The sequence below is a fragment of the Zea mays genome, chromosome 1, assembly GCF_902167145.1.
Source record: "Zea mays cultivar B73 chromosome 1, Zm-B73-REFERENCE-NAM-5.0, whole genome shotgun sequence".
NCBI classification, from domain to species: Eukaryota; Viridiplantae; Streptophyta; class Magnoliopsida; order Poales; family Poaceae; genus Zea; species Zea mays.
Window position 1 is genome coordinate 1,480,501 of NC_050096.1, and position 22,369 is coordinate 1,502,869.

The following is a 22,369-nucleotide window of genomic DNA, read 5'->3' on the forward strand; positions in this document are numbered from 1 at the left end:
AAAGCAAGAAAACTTACATGTACTAGTAATTGGTAAATCTAAGATGAAGCCAATGGTACCACTAAGAAGTGCTTTTCTCTCAGATCCCGTGTTAGATATCTAGACATCTGAAGGAGGGGGATGCAAACACTTCTTTTTTTCACTTGTAGGCTTGCTACCGCAAGAAAAGAAACTTCATCTCTAGTTTGACAGTCGGAGATCGGGTGGTCACCTCTCATGAGCAGAAGCATGAAGCTTTGAATGATTTCTATACCAACCTGCTGGGTGGCTAAACATAGAGAATTCACACTAAACTTGGGATCTTGCCACAGGGACATGGGCGATCTAGGTGTATTGGACCTCCCCATCTCAGAGGATGAGGTCCGGTCTGCAGTTTTCTGCCTACCTTCAGATAGAGCTTCGGGTCCAGATGGTTTTACCGGGAGATTCTATGTATACACATTAATATGTCAAAGAGACAAAATAAATAATTGGAGATCTATAATGGTTAGTATTGGTAACCTCGAGATGATATTAATATTTGTTCTTCTAATGAATATTTGCTACAAAGAAATCTGAAATTCTAGTAAGATGTAGCTATCTGCAAATGACATCAATTGCCCTCACGTATCTATATTTCTTGTTTTTTTGCATATCAGAAAATTACATATGCGCTAAACTTATACCATGGTATTGGGTAAACATTTATATAAGTTGTATATCGTGGTTATTATTTTAAATATTTTTTGTTAATATTGGTATGCGAGCCGTTGAGGAAAAATTCCAGGCGCGCGCTAACGCCAACGATTCCGCCGAGATCTACCACACTTGTGGCCATGCCACCAGCAGCGCCTCCCTCTTCTGTAGCAGCAGCGCCGCACCATCAGCACCGCGTGGCATGGGGGCGTGGACCAGCATTGGGTGGTGTCGCGCGCGCGGAGGGGCGTTAGCGAGGTCACCGTTTTGCCAATCTATCTATGCTAAGACATTCCTTTCTTTCTCTAAAAATGGTATCTACAATATAACTATTTATTTTAAAGTGTACAGTTTGATTTCTACAATATAACTATTTATTTTAAAGTGTATAGTTTGATTTATTGGAGAAAGTATTGCACACTCATTTAAGTATTCAATGCTTGAAAACAGAACCCAAATCATCATGATCAGGCAACAGAAAAAGATTCTGAGTGATTTTATCCAATATTTAACTGTTTTAGTATCTTTGGTCTTGGGTTCTGTTTTCTCATCACCAGTATGAAGTGGCCATTTATTAAGCACGGAAAGCTCTTTTTTACTAACATAGTCTAACCCAGATAAAGAGAGCTTCATATTTTAAGATTTATGTAAAACAGTAACTGAATGCCATAGAGGAGAGGTAGCAGTGGCAGCATCTATAATTTGTGATTCACTACCACCTTCAATAACTGGAAGAATTTGCTTGTTTTAGTAGTTTTTTCAGACATATGGTCTGATCGAAGACGATCACATGAATCAAGGAGGCCACAAAAGTGTATCGACAAAAAAATGTAGTACCTATGCTATTTAGAAGAATACAGATAATTTCTGCACATGTTATGAAAATCGTAACCTATGCCTCCAAAACATCAAATGTAAACTGGAAGATAAACAGAACTACAGTAATTTGACAGCACACATTAACCCGTGTCCTACCTCTTCTACTAAGGACACACACACACATATGGAAAAGCAAAAAAAAAGCAGAAAAGCAAAGCGATGATAGGCAACAATCACAAAATCCATAGGATTACTATATAATACAATACAGAATAGAAATGGGAAATGGGAGCACCGGTACCCGCAGTGGCATCAAGCTGCGCCGTTTCGCTGGGCACGACGGGGTGTACTTTGGGGAGCTTACGGTGGCCGCGCTTGACGGAGGTAGAGCCGTCGCCGGCGAGGGTGGGGATCGGAGACGTGTCGCACTCGGTTTTGGCCTTCATGGGCAGACGGTCGCAAGCCTTAGCATCTGTGCATCGACCTGCTTCATGGCGGCTTCCAGCGGGGGAGGGGGAGGACGGGGGAGGAGCTCAAGCTCCTGGAAGCTTCGCGTAATGGAGAGAGTGGGAGGGCTGCGTCGGCGGCACAAGGGATTGGGGAAGCTTCACGACGGACGAGGAGTGGGAGGGCTGCGTCGGCGGCACAAGGGATTGAGGAAGCTTCACGACGGACGAGGCGCCAGTGTTGCAGGCTGCCACCGCGACCGCTAGCCGCTATCCGGGACGTTGGGGGTGGGAGCACCTAGAAGGTTCCTGGGATTGGAGAGGCTGCGCGGGGCCGTCGAGATGTGATCGAATGGCTGCAAAATTGAAGGACGACGTGGACTTCTAGGGAGCGAGTTTTGCATCCGTCTTTTATATATAGAAATAAGTTATCGAGATATTATATGTTCTAGATGCAATGCACGTACACTGACCTATCTTATATAATACATTAGGTGAGTGCCCGTGCATCACATGCCCGAGTTTCTCTTCGATGTTATCTCAGACAGCTCGTATATGTCATCCTTTATCTCATAACTATATAACATATATGTGCATATATAAGTTATCGAGATATTATATGTCTCCGTTGCAACGCACAAGTACCGAACTAGTTTATACACACCCTCAACTGATTTGATGACCGCAAATTAGGAGGGATCCATAAAAAGGAATCCGTTGTTATTAAAATTTGATGAATAGCAAAACCAGTAATAAAATGTAGCGACTACCGGCCCTCACTTTGCACACTTCCAATCTCTTCCCATCTGCCGCGAGTTGCTACGCTCTCACAAGAACTCGCTCGACCCCCAAACCCCTCTTGCCCTAGCGCTCCCCGCCCCTGCCCCTCGCCGCCGGCGAGATGATCCCCGTCAGTGCCGATGTCGCTGCGGAGCTGCGCCTCCTGTTTGAATGCGCTACGGACTCCAACTTCGACTCCATTCGGCGCGAGATCTGCCAGGTACCCATCTGTACTGCTGGACCCTCCCGCTTCCTGCCAGCGTTACGCCCCCCTCCCTCTCTTCGATTCTTAGCTTCCCAGTCTGGATCCGCGGGTTCTAGTGCGTTCTCGCCAATGCTGCGTCGCCTGCATTCTTGTGAGCGCGTTCAATTCCTCCCTAGCTTAGGATATGGTAGCGTTTAACGGTACGATTGTCGATTCTGAGTTTAGATTTGTTAGAGTTGCAGGCCACAAGTTCAGCGCTAGCGACCTAGGTTAACACAAGTGGGTTTTTGGGACTTATGGCCGCGCTTAAACTCTGTATGAATAGTTAAGGCTCATTCGCTTCACTAGCTGATCTATTTCATTTCCTCAATCACAGAGCTCGTGGTGACTTTTTCATTGGCAGTTTTAGTTCAAATTCTCGTTGAACCACCTAGTGGGTTTTTGGACTTATGACCGCGCTTAAACTCTGTATGAATAGCTAAAACTCATTCCATTCACTAGCTGATCTATTTCATTTCCTCAATCACAGAGCTCGTGGTGACTTTTCATTGGCAGTTTTAGTTCAAATTCTCGTTGAACCACCTACTGTAGTTTCGCAAAATAGAGCAGTTTACCTACTTGCTTGATAAAATGAGTTTCTTCTTTGGCTTCGATCATATCTTAGTTCTAATTACTGAATACTGAGTCTGCTCGATGTTTTCTAATTCCAATTATTTTCCCCACCTTTTCAGTTAGTTGACAGTGGCCTGGATGGATGCATTTTGGTGCTCCGAGTATGTCTGAATCAAGTGTTGCTGAATGCTGGGGAGGTCAAGAACCTCCAGTTGCAGTTGCAACAAAGGCTTTTATCTGATGTTTTCAGATATTGTTTGCGCAAGACATGCTTCACAACCAGTTTTTGTGAGGTGCTGACAACAATAGCCTTGACGGATGATTTTCTTGAAAGTCTGTCAAATCTGCTGGAACTCTCAGTTGCCGAGAAAATTGGTGTTGGGCTTGCGCTCTCAGATTCTGAGAACTCAGAGATAAAGCAGAAAGGTAGACATTTCTCTGTGAGTCTAGTGATATCATATCCGCTTCTCTTATTTTCAGATGATCATTGACATTGCCTCTTGTTCCAGGGCAATGGTTTTCAATTGCTCAAATTGAAGAGCTGTGCATGAATCCTATCCAATCTGTATCAAATGATCAAATTCATGAAATTGTCGTGTTTCTGCATCAGTATGATGGCCTGTTGAAGCATCTGGACACTTTAAATAATGTTGTATCTCTACTAAAAGTCACAGAGAGGCCGTTTTTTGCACCTGTCACTAATGGAGATTTTGATAGACAACCAAATCTTTCAAGGTATTCAGTTTCTGACTAATCAAATTCTGAATATGTGTACTTCTTCATTCCTATTTATTCACAAATGCTCCCCCTCTTTTTTTGTGCCATGTAGACATTTGGATATGTACTTGGGTAGCACAAATGATGATTTTGAGTCACTTCTGTCTGAAATCGGGAAAGAAATAAGCATGGCTGACATTGTAGCTGAGTTGGGTTATGGATGTACTGTTGACAACACTCGCTGTAAGGAAATACTTTCCATTGTTGAGCCTCTTGATGATGTCGCCATATCTAAGTTGCTTGGGGCTGTTGTTGGCACTCATAGTGGTCTTGGAGATGCCCATAACAGATATGCAACATTTGTATCTGCTATTCTTAATAGCCACACGAACGACTCATCTCAGCTGACTAAATGGAACGCAGATGTTCTTGTGGATTCAATCAATGAACTCGTAAGCTATTGACTTCTTGCTTTTTTATTGGATGTTCTTTTTTTTATCTTGCACCCTTACGCTCTATCTCTCTTTAACACGCAGGCCCCAAGTACAAACTGGGTGCGTGTAATGGAATATCTTGATCACGAGGGTTTCAATATACCTGATGAAACAGGCTTTTACCTATTGATGTCTATATACACGCGTGCTTGCAAGGTATGTATATATAAACATTTCTATTCTTGGAAAATCAACTAGCTGCTTAATAAATTAATTGGATTATACAGGATCCATTTCCACTTCATGCTGTTTGTGGGTCATTGTGGAAAAACAGAGAAGGCCAGATATCGTTCTTGAAGCATGCAGTTTCTGCTTCACCTGATAAATTTACATTTGCTCATTCGTCCAGGCACTTGGTAATTCTGACAACATCTGGCATCTTGATAAAATTCTATCCAATTCACACCTAACAGTTGTCATATACTGTAGGAATTTCAGGATTTGGCAGGTCCTAGTCAAGGCAATCATGCTTGGTCCTGCCTTGACCTTTTAGAAGTTTTATGCCAACTAGCTGAAGTTGGGTACGCTACATCTGTACGATCAATGCTTGAGTATCCACTGGGACATTGCCCTGAACTCTTACTTGTTGGTGTTAGCCATGTCACTGTATGTATTTCTATTCCCACCTAATGGGTTTGCCTCTAGTTTCATGACTTTAATAGTGTTAAGTTCCCCTTATCTCTTTCTTTTTGGTGTTAGCTGCATCGACGTATGCATTTCTGGTCCCACATAATGAGTCGCATCTATTTTTATTTGTTTTTAGCAGTGCTATAAATTCCCCTTGTCTCTTTGCAGACCGTGTATAATCTCCTTCAGTATGAAGTACTGTCCTGCATATTTCCTGCTCTACTGAAGGATCCAACAAAGCACAATGTTATGAATTATCTCTGGCATACAAACCCATACTTCACCCTTCGAGGTTTTGTTGATGCTCATAGTGATCCAGATTGTTTGCTAAGAACTGTTGATGTTTGTCATGACTTGAAGGTTTGTATAAGAGGAATGCACTTTATTTTCTGAAATTGTATCGTATCAAAACTTATCCACATGAAAGTAACTTTTTTTTTCATCTGTTTGTTATTGGGACCATGCTACAATATTACTTCAATGCTGTAACACTATTTTCTCACAAATTTGTTTCACTCAACTTTTATTTCTACTTTAAACAGATTCTGTCTTCTGTCCTTGATTCTACTCCATTTGCATTTTCTATAAAATTGGCTGCTGCTGCCTTGAGGAAAGACTATAGTCATCTTGAGAAATGGCTGACTGAAAAGTTATCTTTATATGGAAAAGGTTTCGTTGAGGTAATATGCATAATCTATTCTTGTAAGCTGCTACATTTCAGCTGACCTCTTCCCACATCCATCATGTTGTTCAATTCTGGTAGCAAACTACCCGTTTATTTCAATGCTTGATTATAAGGTTTGTCTTTCCTAACTCAACTCGCCTACACTCAGGAATGTGTTGATTTCCTGAAAGCAACTATGAGCAACACTGATAATGTCTTAGAGGGCATGTCACAACCTCAATCTATTGTCAAAAACTTATATTGGGAGTCTTGTTGTGTCTTCATAAAGGTCTGTATGGTCATGGTTATTATTTTTTTCAGTTTTGCTGTTTTGGATTTTTTTTTGGGGGGGGGGACAAGTATGGATTCATGTCATGCACATTTTCAGGTTCTTCAATCTCACTCGGGGCAGCTCTTGTCAGATGTAATACTGGATGAAATAAAGAAATTGTGTGCTCTGTATGAATCGAGGAAACCTAGCTCTGTTGTGAGAGAACTTACTAATTCAGAGGGAGGGTCAGATGACATTGAAGTAGAGGCTAATGCATATTTTCAACACATGTTCTCTGGACAAATAAGCGTTGATTCCATGATACAAATGCTCGGGCGCTTCAAAGAATCTACGAATAAGAGGTGCAAATTTAAGCTATAACTGGAATTAATTTGGACTGATTTTTGTTGCTTTTCTGACATCCTGTGGTTTGGACAATCATTCACAACATGCTGCAAAAACTTGTTGATGGAAATAAGTTTGGATCAGCTTACCAAATATTGAAGAAGATATATGCTCAACAGTTTAATTAACCCGAGTGCTAATTGACAGCCATGATCATTTCTTTGAAACTTGCTTTTTTGTTTGTTGATATTATGCTGTATATTCTATTTAAGGTATGCGTATGCTTTATAGACATTATTTGTTCCAAATTGGGGCAGTATTTTGGTAGGATCACATTTTTTTGACATAAGCTTAGGATAATCTAGAAGTTTCAATGCTTACTGTTAGTTCCTTTGCCTTCAAAGTTGCTGCCTGATTAGTACTCTGTTCTATTTTGCAATAACTTATGTAGATCTGTCATCTGTGTGCTTCAGTAGAATTTTGCTTACACTGTTCTGTGCCCAGTTCATAATTGTATTATTTGAATGCTATTGTTGACAGGGAGGTATCAATTTTCGACTGTATGATCTCAAATCTTTTTGAAGAATATAAATTCTTCCCCAAGTATCCTGATAAGCAGCTTAAGATAGCAGCTGTTCTGTTTGGTAAGCACATATTTATTTTGATTGGTGTTCACAAGCCTTTTACTGTATATATGTTCTCTCAAGCACGCATGGAACTGCGTAAAATTGCAATACGAAGATGATTTGTTACAGGTAGTTTGCTAGATTACATTCTGTTACGGTGTCGTTAAGGAGGTAGCAAAGGTGTAGGCGGAGTTCCTTGGCTTCCAGGCTATACTCGCCGGCAGAATCCAAGCGAGGTTTTACCTCTTGGCTCCCTATTTTGAAGATGAAGGCAATAAATTGATTCATTGCTTAATCTTGATTCCAGGTTGCCAAATGGCTTACATAGGCCTCTGGCCCTAACTGAAGCCTAAATTGTCACAATCAAATAAATATCCTAATTGCTTATTTCCTTAACCAATAGACTAGGTTCGGCTCCAGGTCGGCAATCACGGTCAAACCCGTGGCTAGCCACTTTCCTGGCTGCCAGGCCAGTTGGCATCTTCCCTCTCCGCTTGTATTGCTTGCCCCACATAACACATTCATGCTGTTTATTGCATGTAATTGTAACCTGATGTTACTTTTTTCATGCAACACTCTTTTCAATTCAATGACAGGTTATCTAAATTTAGTCTCTTACAAAATAATGCTCTTGGCTTATGATCCAGGGTGATATTTATTCTACTTGACAATCGTAGAAGCTCCCATTCTGGGAAATTCCAACTGAAATGAAGCTTCTATTTTCTTGTTGTTTTTCAGTCTGCCATTTCTGTAGTTTTGCTCTATGTTCATTTGTGCTTACATCAAAACTGAAGTCAATGTTAGTCTGTCTAAAAAGGAAGTCCAAGGATCAAACATGTCATGCTGGAGTGAGTCTGAACTGGAAGCATGCGTGGCTGTTTTTTCCCCTCTTGTGAGTGATTTTGGTATAGGCAGGATCAGTGTTAACAAGTTGTCTAGTCAATCCTAGTCGCAATAGGACTGATCAGGTGACTAACTGCGATTAGTCGCCGACCAGGTCTTAGTTGTCGTCATACATATATAGATTACCAAATATATACTAATATACTATATGTTCTAGAGTACAAATCAAGCATGAAGATAACTCTAGGGTGGTGGCTGCATGTAGGGCTGCAAATTGGGCTGGAGCCTGGAATACATGAGCCCAAGTGGCCTATGCCATCCCAGATGCAGTCCATGTCCTTCTGCACAGCAATTCCATTCTTTTTCTGGCCATCCACCCCTTAGTTATCCAAATAATCATGATTAGTCAACTAATTGGACGACCAGAAAACTAATCGGCCTAATTGAGTCGTAGCCCCATTACTAATTGTGATAATCACAATATTATTTTTTGAGTTTGCTGCATCGAATAAAAAAATAAAATAGTTCATTTGCATCAGCTGTGATGATTGTATTTTTAAGGTTTGGTTGTGATTTTGTCATTGGTAGTCTGTAATGTAGTATGTAGCCCACATACTTGCCAGTTATATGCCGAGTTTGAAGACAGGAACCACCTATGGCTTGATGTTGCTCTTTTTGTATGTGGGAGTGTGTTTGGTTTGTTCCCTGGCTCAGGCAGCGCTGCCAGCCACAGGTGTCTGAAATCAAATGCCTTGGAGTGTGGCCAGGGGTGGTAATGGGCTCTAAATTTTACACTATAAAATTTAAGGATCGGATCGTATTCGGACCGGGCTCTATTTCTATTCATTTTTGAACTAAAATTAATTAAGGGCCCAAATGGATCATGAAGAAACATTTGGATCATGATCCATTACCGCCCCTAAGAGTGGCCAGCTCCAATCCAAACATGCCCTTTGGCCATTGGTTTGGCCGATGTTCCATTTAGCTGATGGAATGAATTATTATTCGTCTAAAAATGTCTTTCTCTAATACAGTTCTATTCCTGAAAATAGGATCTCTTATTAAACATCAACTTGTGGCTCACCTCGCGCTTGGAATTGCTCTACGTGGTGTCCTCGACTCCTTGCGCAAATCTGTTGATTCAAAGGTTTTCTAGGCCCTCTTTGATATTCTTTTACATCTCTAATTGTTCACTGATGCTTCAAACATGTAATGCTGATGGTGTTGTTGGCTTGCAGATGTTTATGTTTGGTACAACAGCACTGGAGCAGTTTATGGATCGTGTCATAGAGTGGCCACAATACTGTAATCACATATTGCAGATCTCGCATCTTCGCGGAACACATTTTGAAATGGTTTCTGCTATTGAGAGAGCCCTTGCCAAAATATCATCAAGTCAAAACGAGCCAAATGTTGGCAACCTGCTTTCTGCAGAGCAACATGTTTCTAGTTCATCATCCATGGAAGGCACAGAGGTAACTTTATCGCATAAACTTGAGGAAAGGAGACCATATTTTGGTGGCAGGCTCTGAATTTGGGCTGAATATATAATTGCTCTTGCAAATTGGCTTCCTTTTGTTAGCAATTTAGGATTATGGGGAGATTGCTACATGCTGACTGATTTGCTATGTTATCAACTGTCCCTTGAATGCAAAATCGTCCGATTTTCATGATTCCTTCTACATTTTTCTAAATGATATGCTGAGTTACTGAATTTATGTAGGTGTCTGAATCATCATGGCTGATGGGTACCATCCCAAGTCAACTAGGAAGGCCTCTTTCTTCTCCTTTGCAACATAGGCAGCAGGGTCTTCTTGGGGAGAGGTCTAAGATTTCTATGAGTACACTGAACAAGAACATTGTATCCAGTCAGCCGCCCCTTGTTTCATCATCTGCTGATTTGACTATTCCAAAGGTATCAGGAAATTCTCATATGCATGCCTCCTAATTTCTGATAGCAAGACACTTTGATGTAGTGGCTGTTTCCATTTTTTATGGAATATCTGTATCCGAGATTCCTGTTTGCTTGTTCCCCTCATCTATATATATATATTTAACACAGACAACTGCTACACCGTCGTTACTAGCTTCACCTCATCAGTCTACCAGTGTGTCAACGAGTTTGCATACTGGATTTCTGCGTTCTCGAAGTACCTCAGGTGGCTTGCTAGCTTAACACATTCATGATAACATTAGTTACTCAAGCCTTTTACCTTTTATTTACAGTTACACTGTCATGCCTGTCTTTTATAGGATTGCCTAGGCAACCTTCATATACTACTGGATTTGGGACTGCTTTAAATATAGAGACACTTGTTGCTGCCGCGGAACAAAGAGATACACCAATTGAGGTTGGTTTTGTTTTCTGAGTTTCCTCTTTTGGGTTAATACATAACTCATCCCGTGCTAATGGATTTCTCTTAACCTAGACACCTCCACCTGAAGTTCAGGACAAGATTCTTTTTATGATCAACAATATATCCATCTCAAATATGGAAGCTAAGGCAAAGGAATTTAATGAGGTCATACAGGAAAAGTATTATCCTTGGTTTGCACAATACATGGTCATGAAAAGGTATCATTCTCAATTACTGATTTTGTATAGATTTGTCTGACAATGCTGAGGTATACAAATCACTGCTCATCTTAACAGGGCAAGCATTGAACCAAATTTCCATGATCTGTATCTGAAGTTCTTTGATAAAGTAAACTCAAAATCCTTGAACAAGGAAATACTGAAAGCCACATATGAGAACTGCAAGGTTTTTGTTCTCTCCAATTCGTCTGCCCTGTTTTTATTTTTTGCTAGCCATTTTGTTTAAACTTGGATACTTTTGCTGCAGGTCTTGTTAAGATCAGACCTTATCAAATCTAGTTCCGAGGAGCGCTCCTTGCTAAAAAACCTAGGCAGTTGGTTGGGAAAGTTCACCATTGGTAGGAATCAGGCACTAAGGGCTAAGGAGATTGATCCAAAATCTCTTATCGTGGAGGTACTGCTTCTCTGCATTAAACTCATTGGTAGTTGGAGACTTGGAGTTCCAAAAGCTCCCTTAGGCTGTCTAGATCCTTTATTTAGTATTGCTCTATATTATTTAATATGATATTTCTGTTTCACCTGTGTTTTTTGGTAAAATTTATGTGCTTCCTGAGGTGTACAATTCACTTCAATCGATTCAATTTGTCTGCTCATAATCTTTGGAGAATTTTTTCTTCAGGCATATGAGAAAGGATTGATGATTGCGGTCATACCATTCACTTCAAAGGTGTCCATTCCTGCTAACTTTTTTTGTAAAATATTTCTCCAAAGATTACAATTTGATTAAACTAGCTCAAAGAAAATCCAATTATTAACTTGGGTGCATCATGAGTCATGACCATTGGCTGCTCTGCAGATCCTTGAACCTTGCCAGTCAAGTATCGCATATCGACCTCCAAATCCCTGGACCATGGGAATTCTAAGTCTACTTGCTGAAATTTATAATCTTCCAAACCTCAAGATGAATCTGAAATTTGATATTGAGGTCCTCAACATTCCTTTTTTTGATAGTTTCTTTATTGACTTTGTATCTGCCCTAGCTACCCATGGCCATGCTAAATGTTCTTTTGGGATTTCAGGTGCTATTTAAGAACCTTACTGTTGACATAAAGGATGTGAAACCAACTTCCCTGCTCAAAGATCGTCTGCGCGAAGTCGAGGGAAATCCAGATTTTTCAAATAAAGATGTTACTGCATCTCAAACCCCTGTGGTTGCAGAAGTCCCTTCAGGGACCATCCCTTCACTAACTCATATGGAACAACAACCTGAGATCAATATCACATCCCGAGCTATGAGCCTTCCAAATATACTTAATCAGGTTGGCTTTGAACTTCTGTATCGAATATGTGGTACACTCTTCTGCCATTATAGTTGGAATATATTTTCTTTGCAGTATGCTGCTCCTGTCCGTCTACCTACAAACAGCACGGTAGAAGATGACAAAGTTGCTCTGATGATGCCTGAGCAAGTGCCCTCGTTGACCCAGGTTTCGCCAGCACAAACACAATCAACATCACCATCTCCATTTTCTGTTAACCAGGTTAACTTAATGTTTTAACTGCTATTATTTATCTAAACAACTAGATTATGTTATATGATTTGTTTTCATTTGTGATATGTAGCTTATGGCGGCTATTCCACGTGAAGAGATACGTTTCAAAATAAATCCAAAGCTCGGCTCCCTTGGTCCACAACTGCAATATAGCAAGTATGTCTCCAAGTTTCTGAAAGGAATTTGTTATATTTCATTTCGTATTTAATCTGAACTTCTTTTGTTGCTGATAAATTACTTGCTTTATCTAGAATTATGGATTTGGCTTTGGATAAGGCTAACAGGGAGATAATACTCCCTGTTATTCAAAGAAGTGTGACCATAGCAAGCCGAACTACAAAAGAACTTATTCTGAAGGTTACTTTCTTACCTTCTTTGGTTTAAGATGTTAGTGTGATGATACTGTTGACACATATTTCTTGAAGGATTATGCACTGGAGTCTGATAACAATACGATAACTCGATCCGCACATTTGATGGTTGGAACATTAGCCGGAAGTCTGGCACATGTTACTTGCAAGGTATTTCTGCTTGAGGCCTTTGTACTGTTGATGCAGTGCTATACCTGCTTGTTGATTCTATTAACCCCTAACATTTTGTATCTGTTGAATACAACTAATAATCGTATTTCTCTTTTTCTCTGCTATAGGAACCTCTTCGTGTTGCACTATATTCTAATCTTCGGAATCTCATTCAGAACCTTATGAGCGGCAGTGAAACTATCGAGCAACTTATTCACACGCTAATCAATGATAACTTGGATCTTGGCTGTGCCATCATTGAGGCTGTGGCAACACGTCAGGTAGCTTCTTGACAATTCTAATTCTGCTGAACTAAGTACACCTTTGACTTCTCCTTAAGCAGATTTAAAAGCTTAAGGTTTACAATCCCGGATTGTTTTTACAATTCTAATGGAGTTGTCAGTTTTTTGGACATCTGACAATGATTACTCAAAGATAAACTATATCGTGTTAAAGGCTAGTTGGGTACTACCACTGTCCTGAAATGTAATCGATTTGAGTTTGTCCTACATTAAGTTTGACCAAGTTCATAGAAAAGAGTATTAAGTATTAGTGGCATTGAGGAGATCAACTATAAAAATATATTTCATAAATGTATGAGTTGAAAATGGTGTTCATCTATTATTGTAAATATTATTCTTCTCTATAAATTTGCCAAATTTAGGATAGTTTGACGTAGAGCAACTCAAAAACATTATATTTCAGGATGGGTCTACTTATTATTAACATCTTCTGTCTGATCACCATAGGAAGTAGATCTGGCTTGGGGTATAGTAGATTGAATATAGAGGTACATGGGGTGTACAATATATAGGCAATGATCATCTATGGTTTATAGAAAGCACCAATGAGAGATCCTTGCCTATTCTATGATCAACTACCATAAACATCAAGGTACATATGGCAGGCCTGATCAGCACATATGATAGTGGCATGCCTGATCAGCACAATCTAACACGCCCCCCGCAGTCTGATCGTCAGTCACTCCACATGTTCAGACTGAACCTAAACTCAGTGAAGACTGACAATGGCAGTCCTTTGGTGAAAATATTCAAGATTGTAGACCCTTTGAGAGCTGCAGTATAATTTTTAGAGTACCTCCTTTGCTGTTCCAAAATCCTAAAAACTTCAGAGTTGCTTTGGGTAGAGCAGAGTCATGCCAAACACCCCTAACTAAAAACTTTGCATTCCCATGTTAAAATTTTATTGACATCGATTAATTTTTTTTGGACACGATAATACGATTGCTCACTAGTCACTACGTTTGTGTAAATCAATGTGAATAGATATGGTGGGCCCCATTCAGAAGTCAGACCCTAAAATTATTATTTTTAATTAACTGAAGCTGGTATCTCTGTTTTAGGCCTCCTTAGGAGGGTTTCCTTGTATCTGAGATTCAGAGTCTATTTTGGACTATTCCTTTTCACTTATTAATATAATGATCCGCAGCTCTCCTACGCGTTCGAGATTTTTTTGGAAATTTACTTAGTACGATCGCTCATCACTCTGCAGATCGGTATGACTAGATATATGTGTGGGTCCCTTGTCATAAACTTTAAAACCCGGCTTTAAAGGCTGGTCTACCTCTCAGGTTGAGTTAATGTTCAATGGATTTTGGATTTTGTTGGATTGAATGATTATGGACCTCCAGATCCAAATGGATCCTATCCAAGTGCATCCAAAGCAACTAGAGTCCATTTGGATTTTGCATTATTCAAATTCACTACCTCTATTCTGATAATGGATAAGTAGCCGACCACTTTTTTTCTTTCCCCTGATGCTCATGACTAACATGCTTTTGTCAGGCTGTTGAATTGATTGATGTAGAAATAGCACAGCCATTTTCACAACAAAGGAAACAAAGAGAGGCTGGTGGTCCTGCATATCATGATACCTTTGCTTATGCTCAAGGGCCGTTTGCTCGTGTACCTGAAGCACTGCGTCCTAAACCTGGGCATTTATCTGCTTCCCAACAAAGAGTGTATGAGGTATAACAGCAGAAAATATATGTCTGAATTGAAATTATGCATGTTGTTTCTATATTGGACACATGAACCGAGTCTGTTCTTTTCAGGATTTCGTTCATGTGTGGCATCCCCATAGTCAAAATGTTGGCGCTACAGGTTCTGGTCTGTCTGGTGGTGCTACTGTCTCGAGCACACTTGGTGTGCCTCGAGCTTACAGCCCAAATTCAGCACCAGTATCCTCCATTAATTTGTCAACTATTCATATGAGTGGACTAACATCTATAACTCAGCCAATGGAACTGGGGTCTGAGGAACCAGTTACTGGTATTGCACAATTTTTGAGGTACACATGCTTTCACTATCATTTTGTTTTCTGTTGTTTGTTTTGGACTGATCAATATCTTGTGTACTCCACAGTAATCCTGCCCAAGTTGGAGTAAGCGAGTCTTCTGTCCTACTTGGTGGAACGATTGGTGCTGCATCTAACGACCTTCCTGTCAGTTCAACGACTGTCACAACCAATGTAATTTTTCTGTTGACCTCATGACTATGTTGCCATATATTACCTATTTTCTAAGAACTTTCTAACCTTCTGTCAGGAAATAACTGCTATGGTGCCACCTCCATCAACATCTGCTGCGGATCGCCTAGGATCTATTTTACCTGAACTTTTGAATACTGGGGATGCTTTGGAGAGATACCAACAGGTTGCCCAAAAGGTACTGAAATTTTGGTTCGTGCTTGTCACCAAGATCCTTTTGTGCTTGTTAAACATAATATAATTGGAATTACTAAATTGAAATGAACATGCTTTTGCTTTTAAATCCTTACGCTTCACTGACTACTGCTGTGGACCATCTTTATATGTTGTAAAGGAGCGAAAGGGCCTCTAGCCTAGTGGTTAAAGGCTTTCGAGTAGCACCTCCAAGTCCTGGGTTGGATTCCCCTCGGGGGTGATTCTTTCGGCTTGGTTAAAAAAATCTCCTTGCTGTGCCCACGATGTCCTGTGCGCCACCTTCCGGTTGGGCCGTTGCAGAGTGGACGGTTGATGCCGACCCGTTAGTGATGGGGGCCAGGGTTCGGGGATTTTCCCAGTCAGGACCATTGTTTTGGTCTCTTCTTAATATAATACCGGGAGGGCGGTCTTTCCCTCTCCGTCCGAGTTTTTTTATATGTTGTAAAGGATAACTTAGTTTTATGTTGGCATATTTAGTCGGTAAATTTGATATAAGCCATTAAGCCTTCTATATGATGGTTCCGAAGTTAAAGATCAGATGTTATCGTCTTGTGAAATATGCCTACAATCATTTGGTATCCTATTTTATTTCTGAGTTGGTCCATCCAGTTTTTTTGCTTTCCCTGTAATCTACCCTGGATGGTTTTGTTTTCTTTTGCAACCTATTGGTAGACTAAAGTATTGTATTATTTCCCCACAGCTGGAAGCCTTGATTGCTAATGATGGCAAAGATGTGGAAATTCAGGTCAGTCAGTGTTTTGTTTATACTGCTCAAGTACATCTATATTTCTTGTAGGATTCATGGCCTATTTGCTTAGCAAAATGTGGCATGCTATTGTGCTCTGCTTCATATCTTCTTATCTGATGATACCTAATGTAATGTTTGTGTTCAGTCTGTTATTATGGAAGTTCCTGATATCTTGCGTAGGTGTGTTAGCCGTGATGAGGCTGCATTAGCAGTAGCACAAAAGGTAATTGATCTATTTGATTAGGAATATACACATTTCTCAGTTGTTTGTCCTTTGTAACTTACTGTTTTGACTCTTAATGATAAGCTTGTTTTGGTGCATTATGTCCTAGGTTTTCAAGAGTTTGTACGATAACACATCAAATACCACTTATGTCTCCTGGCTTCTAGCAACCTTAGTTGCAATACGAGATGTCTGCAAGCTTGTTGTCAAAGAGTTAACAAGTTGGGTATGTTTCATTGTTATATTCAACCTTAGTATTCCATGTTATCTTCTTTATTGTGGTATAGTTGTTAACATTAATTTTTCTCACGTTGAGACAAGCTGAGTTACTTAATTATGTTTTGATTTTGTGTCGTTCCATTTCCATTTTATATTTTTATACTGTGCACACATTCTATGGCTGATGTTGAAATTTGATAGTTCATAGGTTTCTTTTTATTAGAGTGAAGCTTTTTTTGGGTCTTCGACACTTCAAATTTTGTTTGAGTATTGCTTCTTTATGTTTGTATGTTTAATTGTGTGATCAGCACATCAACAATATAAAACACTAGCACCAAATATTAACCTTTGAGCTATGATTTGGTGCGAGTGCGAGGTCTAAATATGGAACTCATACTCTAGTCTGTACCTTTTTGTTTCAATTATAGACTATAGTACCGTTTCATTTTCCTTTTTGATGAAGTTGATTAGCTTGATGTTGCCCTAATTTGGTTTGATTCTTTTGTTTCTTAGTTCATCATGAGGGATTTGGAAGCGAACTAAGTTCCTTTATTTGTTAATTGTTATCCTTTTTTCAGGTAATATATTCAGATGAAGAGAAGAAGTTTAACATTGATATCATTTTTGGCCTTATTCGTTCGGAGTTGCTGAATATTGGGGAGTACAATGTTCATTTGGCAAAGTTAATTGATGGGGGAAGAAATAGTATGTTGAGATACAAAATATTCCCTTTCATATCTATTTTTTTATACTTGTGCACATTTATCAATAGAAACTACTGGAGTCTCAAAGTTCATTGCACCCAAAGTTAACTGATGGGGGAAGAAATAGTATGTTGAGATACAAAAGATTTCCTTTCATTTTTTATACTTGTGCACATTTATCAATATAAGTTACTGGAGTCTCGAACTTCATTGCACCTGTTATTGTAATATCTGTTGCTACATGTTTACCTGGATTATACAACCTAGTAAACTGTAGTGACAAACCAATTGAGATAGATGCATTATGCTTTTAGGAGGCTGTAGGTATTCCTCTTGAAATCCTGTAGCATAAGTGCATAAATCATAAATCATCAAAGTGTGAGCAGAGGGAGCATACAATGCTGAATTCAATATTCAACTTGGATCTTTTACAATTTAGTTAGTACAACGTGTCAGTATTCAATAAACTATAGTCTTGTACAGGGAAATTTAGCTTGAAAGAGTGGTACTATGCTTCCAAATGCACCAAGCTCCTAAGACAATCAGTGAGTTCACTCGTGTGTTTTTGATGGTATATCTCCTCCAGTTAACTCGATCATGAGTATACTAAGGGATGAACACAGCCTGTGGTTCATGGCAGGAGCTAAAAAGCTCCAAGGCCTAGGTCTAGGAAGGGCAACCTAATCTGTTGGGTTGTAACCGGGTCATGTGGTTTATGTCCTGTAGCTAGTGTTCACCAGGTTCATCCTGACACCCTGGAGCTAAAGGATGTGGCTGTTTACCGGTGTTCTGCTTGGTGTTTAGACTCGTCCTTGGTGCCTGCTTCAAGGGAGCTTTGGATCGTCGAACCTCCCTTTGCCGTTGATGGGGTGTCTTCTGGCAGGAGAACGTTGATGTATCCAATCCGCATCACATTCTCGTCTGCCCCGCGGAGGGATGGATCCGATCCTAAGCTTCATGCTATTACTTCGGGCGGTGATGGTTCTGGTCATGTGCAGCAGGGATCCCCTCCTTTTTGAAGACCCCCCCCCATTCGAGTAGGAGAAGGGGAGAACATGGTCATTCGGGACGTCTCTCAGTTCATGAACGTTTGGGCCCAAGAGATGAGAACATGCAGCAGCGGAACATTAGCTCGGAGGTGGCAGTTTCAGATTTAAGAACTTTGGAATCTGATGGGGGGACCTTGTCTCCTAGGCTGTTAGAGATGACTGATGACAGGGTTCTTGTTTCACCGGTGAAGGCGAAGCAGCTGAAAGTTTACTTTCGTCAAAGATTCAAGAATGTCCTGAACCTGGAGGAAGCTGGAGCTCCCAATTCTGTCACTGTGCTTCCTCCATCCCCCACAGACGTGGCAGCTGCTGACACGGCTCCATCTGAGTATCCTGTTTCAGATGTTGACGCTGTGTTGGCAACTCCGTCTGGAACGTTACCTTCCTCCCTGTCAGATGTGGCAGCAGCACACGCGGCTCCGTCGGAGGCTAGTGCCTTAGACGTTGATGCTGAGTTGGCTGCTCCATCTGAGGAGGACATTCCAGCAACAACACATGCTGAGTTGGTTGCTCCATCTAAGGACCCTCCAGCAACAACACAAGATTCTGTGGAGATTTGTGCTCAAGAGCAATTCATCAGCAGATTGTCAAACCAGATCACACGCGTATTACCAATCCCAAAATCTGTCAGACGTCAGTCCTCTACCCCCCTGGCAGTTCCAAGGCGCAGCCGACGTGTGGCAGGGGTTGGGGTTGAATTTAAAATTCAGGATTGGGGAAAAAGGTATAAGAAACAAGCTATGGTGGCTCTTAATATTATTGAGGACAATGAAGGATTCAGCCGTCAAGCTTTAGACGACTACGCCAAGCTCTTCAAGAATACTCTTTCTCGTAGTCATGTGCAGGCTCTTGCTGCCCTTTTTGGGTGGTCTGTCCCAGATAATTTAGAATATATCAATGGGACTGGGGATATTACCGCAGCAAGCATATTTTAGCTGGCGGTGTTGCTGTTCTTGTTTGTCGATTTACCTCTCATTGTTACTACATGGATCCGGAAAAAATAATTGTTTGGAATGTTAGAGGTCTTAACTCTCTCGACAGAATTCTGTCCGTGAGCTCCTCAATTGTTATGGAGCGGATATAATCTGTCTTCAAGAAACTAAGATGGCACAACCTTCTCCGCGTGCTCTCCTCTCTATGTTGGGATCTGATTTTACCGGTTCATTGGCCCTGCCTTCTACTGGTTCGAGGGGTGGAATCCTTATTGCTTGGAGACGACATTTGGGGATAACTGGAGCTACCAGGACAGACATTCATAGTATTTCTGTGCAGTTTTGTTCAGTGGAGGGACACCAGTGGTGGCTTACTTGTGTGTATGGACCTCAATCTAATGAAGCCAAGATTGAATTTCTGCAAGAGCTGAGACATATTAGAGCAGCTTGTCAGGGTCCTTGGATGATTTCTGGGGATTTCAATCTCATTTTGCATGTCGAGGATAAAAACAACTCGCATATTAATCGGGCTATGATGGGTCGATTCAAAAAATTGGTAGATGATCTCGCTCTTAAAGAAATTCCACTCCATGGGCGCAAGTTTACTTGGTCTAATCAGCAGAATCAGCCTACTCTTGTCAAACTTGATAGAGTTCTGTGCTCTATTGATTGGGAGGAGCTGTTTCCTGGTGCATTGTTACAAAGTGTGGCTTCTGAAGATTCTGATCACTGTCCTTTATTATTGGGTCTCAAAGATTGCAAAGGTGTTAAAAGGCGCTTCCATTTTGAATCCTTCTGGACGAAGATTGAAGGGTTTCACGAAGTGGTGCACAACGCCTGGAATTTGGTTCCTGTTGGCCACTGCCCTTTTTCCACTTTTGATTTAAAACTCAAAGGGACAGCCAAAGCCCTTCAAGGATGGAGCAGCAAGAAGGTGGGACACATTGAGACTCAACTGCATCTTGCTAGAGATTTGATCCATCAACTTGAGATTGCGCAGGATGGTCGTATTTTGTCTGTGTTGGAAAGGTGGCTGTTAAGTAAATTGAAGAAACTCGCTCTGGCTTTGGCCTCAACCAAGCGTGCCATTGCCCGCCTTAGATCAAGAATTTCTTGGCTCAAGGAAGGAGATGCAAATTCTAAGCTGTTCCATTCCTTTGCACGTTACAGAAAGAAGAATAGTGTATCCAAGCTTACTGTTGGAAATCAAGTCCTTACTGCTCATAACGACATAGCTGCAGCAGTGGATCGGTTTTACTTTGATTTGATTGGGGCTAGTAAAGACAGAAATATTTCGATTAACCTTGAGGCTCTGGAAACTGCTGGCTCTCCAAATTTGCTCGAGTTGGACAGCCCCATTACTGAGCAAGAAGTGTGCAATGCTATAAATTCTCTGCCCTCTGATAAATCTCCTAGACCGGTAGATTTTACAAAATTTGCTGGTCCATTATTAAAGAGGATCTTATGGCTGCGGTGATTGCGATTTGGAACAAAAAATTTGATAATTTTCATCACTCTAATCCCAAAGAAAGATAATGCTGATCAGGTCAAAGATTTTAGACCTATCAGCCTTGTTCACAGCTTTGCAAAACTAATCACAAAGATATTGGCTTCTCGATTGGCTTCAAGACTCAACGATTTGGTCTCTCCAAACCAAAATGCCTTCATTAAGGGTCGCTTTATCTAGGATAATTTCATGTTGGTTCAGCAGACGACTAAATTACTTCATCAACAAAGGCATCCTTGCCTGATGATCAAGCTGGATATTACTAAAGCTTTTGATTCGGTTTCCTGGCCCTTCCTTATTGAGGTCATGCAGAATCTAGGGTTTGGGCAGATCTGGAGAGATATCATTTCAGGGCTGCTTCTCACTTCCTCTACTCGAGTGTTAGTTAATGGTCATCCGGGAAGCATAATTTCTCATAGAAGAGGGCTGCGACAGGGGGATCCTCTTTCTCCGATGCTGTTTGTGCTTGTCATGGATGTGCTTGGTCAACTTGTCTCTAAAGCAGATGAGGAAGGTTTGTTACAACCTCTTTCTACTAGGCAGCTTCAACACCGGGTTTCTCTTTACGCTGATGATGTGGTTCTTTTTATTAATCCTGTGGCGGAGGACATGACTATGGTTTCAAACATCCTTCAGCTTTTTGGTGAGGCTTCTGGTTTATATAATAATAATCAGAAATCTAGTGTCTACCCCATCAGATGCCATGAAGACAATTTAGAGATTATTCAACAGTTTTGGCCTTGTGAGGTATCTAGCTTTCCTTGCAAGTACCTTGGGCTGCCCCTGTCGTTACATAAATTAAGAAGGGAGCAGGTGCACAACCCATTGTGGATAAAATAGCTAATCAACTACCTGAGTGGAAAGCTGATTTGTTGACTAAAGCAGGAAGAAGTGTATTGGTGCAATCTGTTTTGACAGGGGTGCTGATTTATAGTGCTATGGCTATAGACCTGCCTTCTACTTCTTTGAAGGACATTGATAAAATTCGAAGAGGGTTCCTTTGGCGTGGTTGTAAAAATGCCATGGGTGGCCATTGTGCAGTGGCCTGGGGCAGAGTGTGCAGACCTTGAGAGCTTGGTGGATTGGGTATTTTCAGCATCACTGAACTGAGTTGGGCCCTTAAATTGCGTTGGGCTTGGCTGCAAAAAACTGAGCCAGGTCGGCCCTGGGCATCCCTGCCTTTGCATACCCCGAAAAAATTCGAGAGTTTCTACAAGTGGCCTTGTATTCTGAGATTGGAAGTGGAGCTTCTACCCTTTTCTGGAGTGATCGATGGTTGGGTGGGCAGCGGATTGTGGATATCGCTCCCCGACTTTTTGAGACCATTCCTAAGAAGCTGATTAACAAAAGGACAGTTCAGGAGGCGATCGAGGATAATGGCTGGATTAATGATATTCCTGGGAGTTTATCTGTTGGTGCACTTGCAGACTTCCTGCGTATTTGGGATTTGGTGGCCCAAGTTGATCTATACCCCGAAAAGGAGGACAAACATATTTTTCGGCTGGCTGCTAATGGCAAATATTCGACTAAAAGCTGCTTATGAGGGGCTC

General features: G+C 40.9%; 1 protein-coding gene across 2 annotated transcripts in view; it reads left to right on the forward strand.

The window, feature by feature from the left end:
- The first annotated feature begins 2,672 nt into the window (after positions 1-2,672).
- LOC100383837 (uncharacterized) overlaps positions 2,673-22,369 on the forward strand; it is a 40,676-nt gene continuing 20,979 nt past the window's right edge. The window contains exons 1-36 of one of the 2 annotated variants that reach the window (XM_035959643.1): positions 2,673-2,940; positions 3,657-3,963; positions 4,047-4,272; positions 4,367-4,706; positions 4,791-4,904; positions 4,976-5,104; positions 5,178-5,354; positions 5,544-5,735; positions 5,918-6,055; positions 6,209-6,328; positions 6,428-6,672; positions 7,196-7,299; positions 9,177-9,271; positions 9,363-9,599; positions 9,848-10,039; positions 10,187-10,283; positions 10,378-10,475; positions 10,554-10,699; positions 10,778-10,886; positions 10,968-11,114; positions 11,340-11,387; positions 11,517-11,645; positions 11,740-11,979; positions 12,055-12,201; positions 12,284-12,369; positions 12,465-12,570; positions 12,639-12,734; positions 12,863-13,015; positions 14,540-14,722; positions 14,809-15,044; positions 15,119-15,224; positions 15,301-15,420; positions 16,138-16,182; positions 16,331-16,408; positions 16,518-16,634; positions 17,206-17,332. In XM_035959643.1, the coding sequence (XP_035815536.1) occupies positions 2,842-2,940; positions 3,657-3,963; positions 4,047-4,272; positions 4,367-4,706; positions 4,791-4,904; positions 4,976-5,104; positions 5,178-5,354; positions 5,544-5,735; positions 5,918-6,055; positions 6,209-6,328; positions 6,428-6,672; positions 7,196-7,299; positions 9,177-9,271; positions 9,363-9,599; positions 9,848-10,039; positions 10,187-10,283; positions 10,378-10,475; positions 10,554-10,699; positions 10,778-10,886; positions 10,968-11,114; positions 11,340-11,387; positions 11,517-11,645; positions 11,740-11,979; positions 12,055-12,201; positions 12,284-12,369; positions 12,465-12,570; positions 12,639-12,734; positions 12,863-13,015; positions 14,540-14,722; positions 14,809-15,044; positions 15,119-15,224; positions 15,301-15,420; positions 16,138-16,182; positions 16,331-16,408; positions 16,518-16,634; positions 17,206-17,332 (5,329 nt within the window). In that variant the 5' untranslated portion in view covers positions 2,673-2,841. The remainder of the gene's footprint in view (positions 2,941-3,656; positions 3,964-4,046; positions 4,273-4,366; positions 4,707-4,790; positions 4,905-4,975; positions 5,105-5,177; positions 5,355-5,543; positions 5,736-5,917; positions 6,056-6,208; positions 6,329-6,427; positions 6,673-7,195; positions 7,300-9,176; positions 9,272-9,362; positions 9,600-9,847; positions 10,040-10,186; positions 10,284-10,377; positions 10,476-10,553; positions 10,700-10,777; positions 10,887-10,967; positions 11,115-11,339; positions 11,388-11,516; positions 11,646-11,739; positions 11,980-12,054; positions 12,202-12,283; positions 12,370-12,464; positions 12,571-12,638; positions 12,735-12,862; positions 13,016-14,539; positions 14,723-14,808; positions 15,045-15,118; positions 15,225-15,300; positions 15,421-16,137; positions 16,183-16,330; positions 16,409-16,517; positions 16,635-17,205; positions 17,333-22,369) is intronic. The other variant, NM_001362461.1, reaches the window with a different exon arrangement.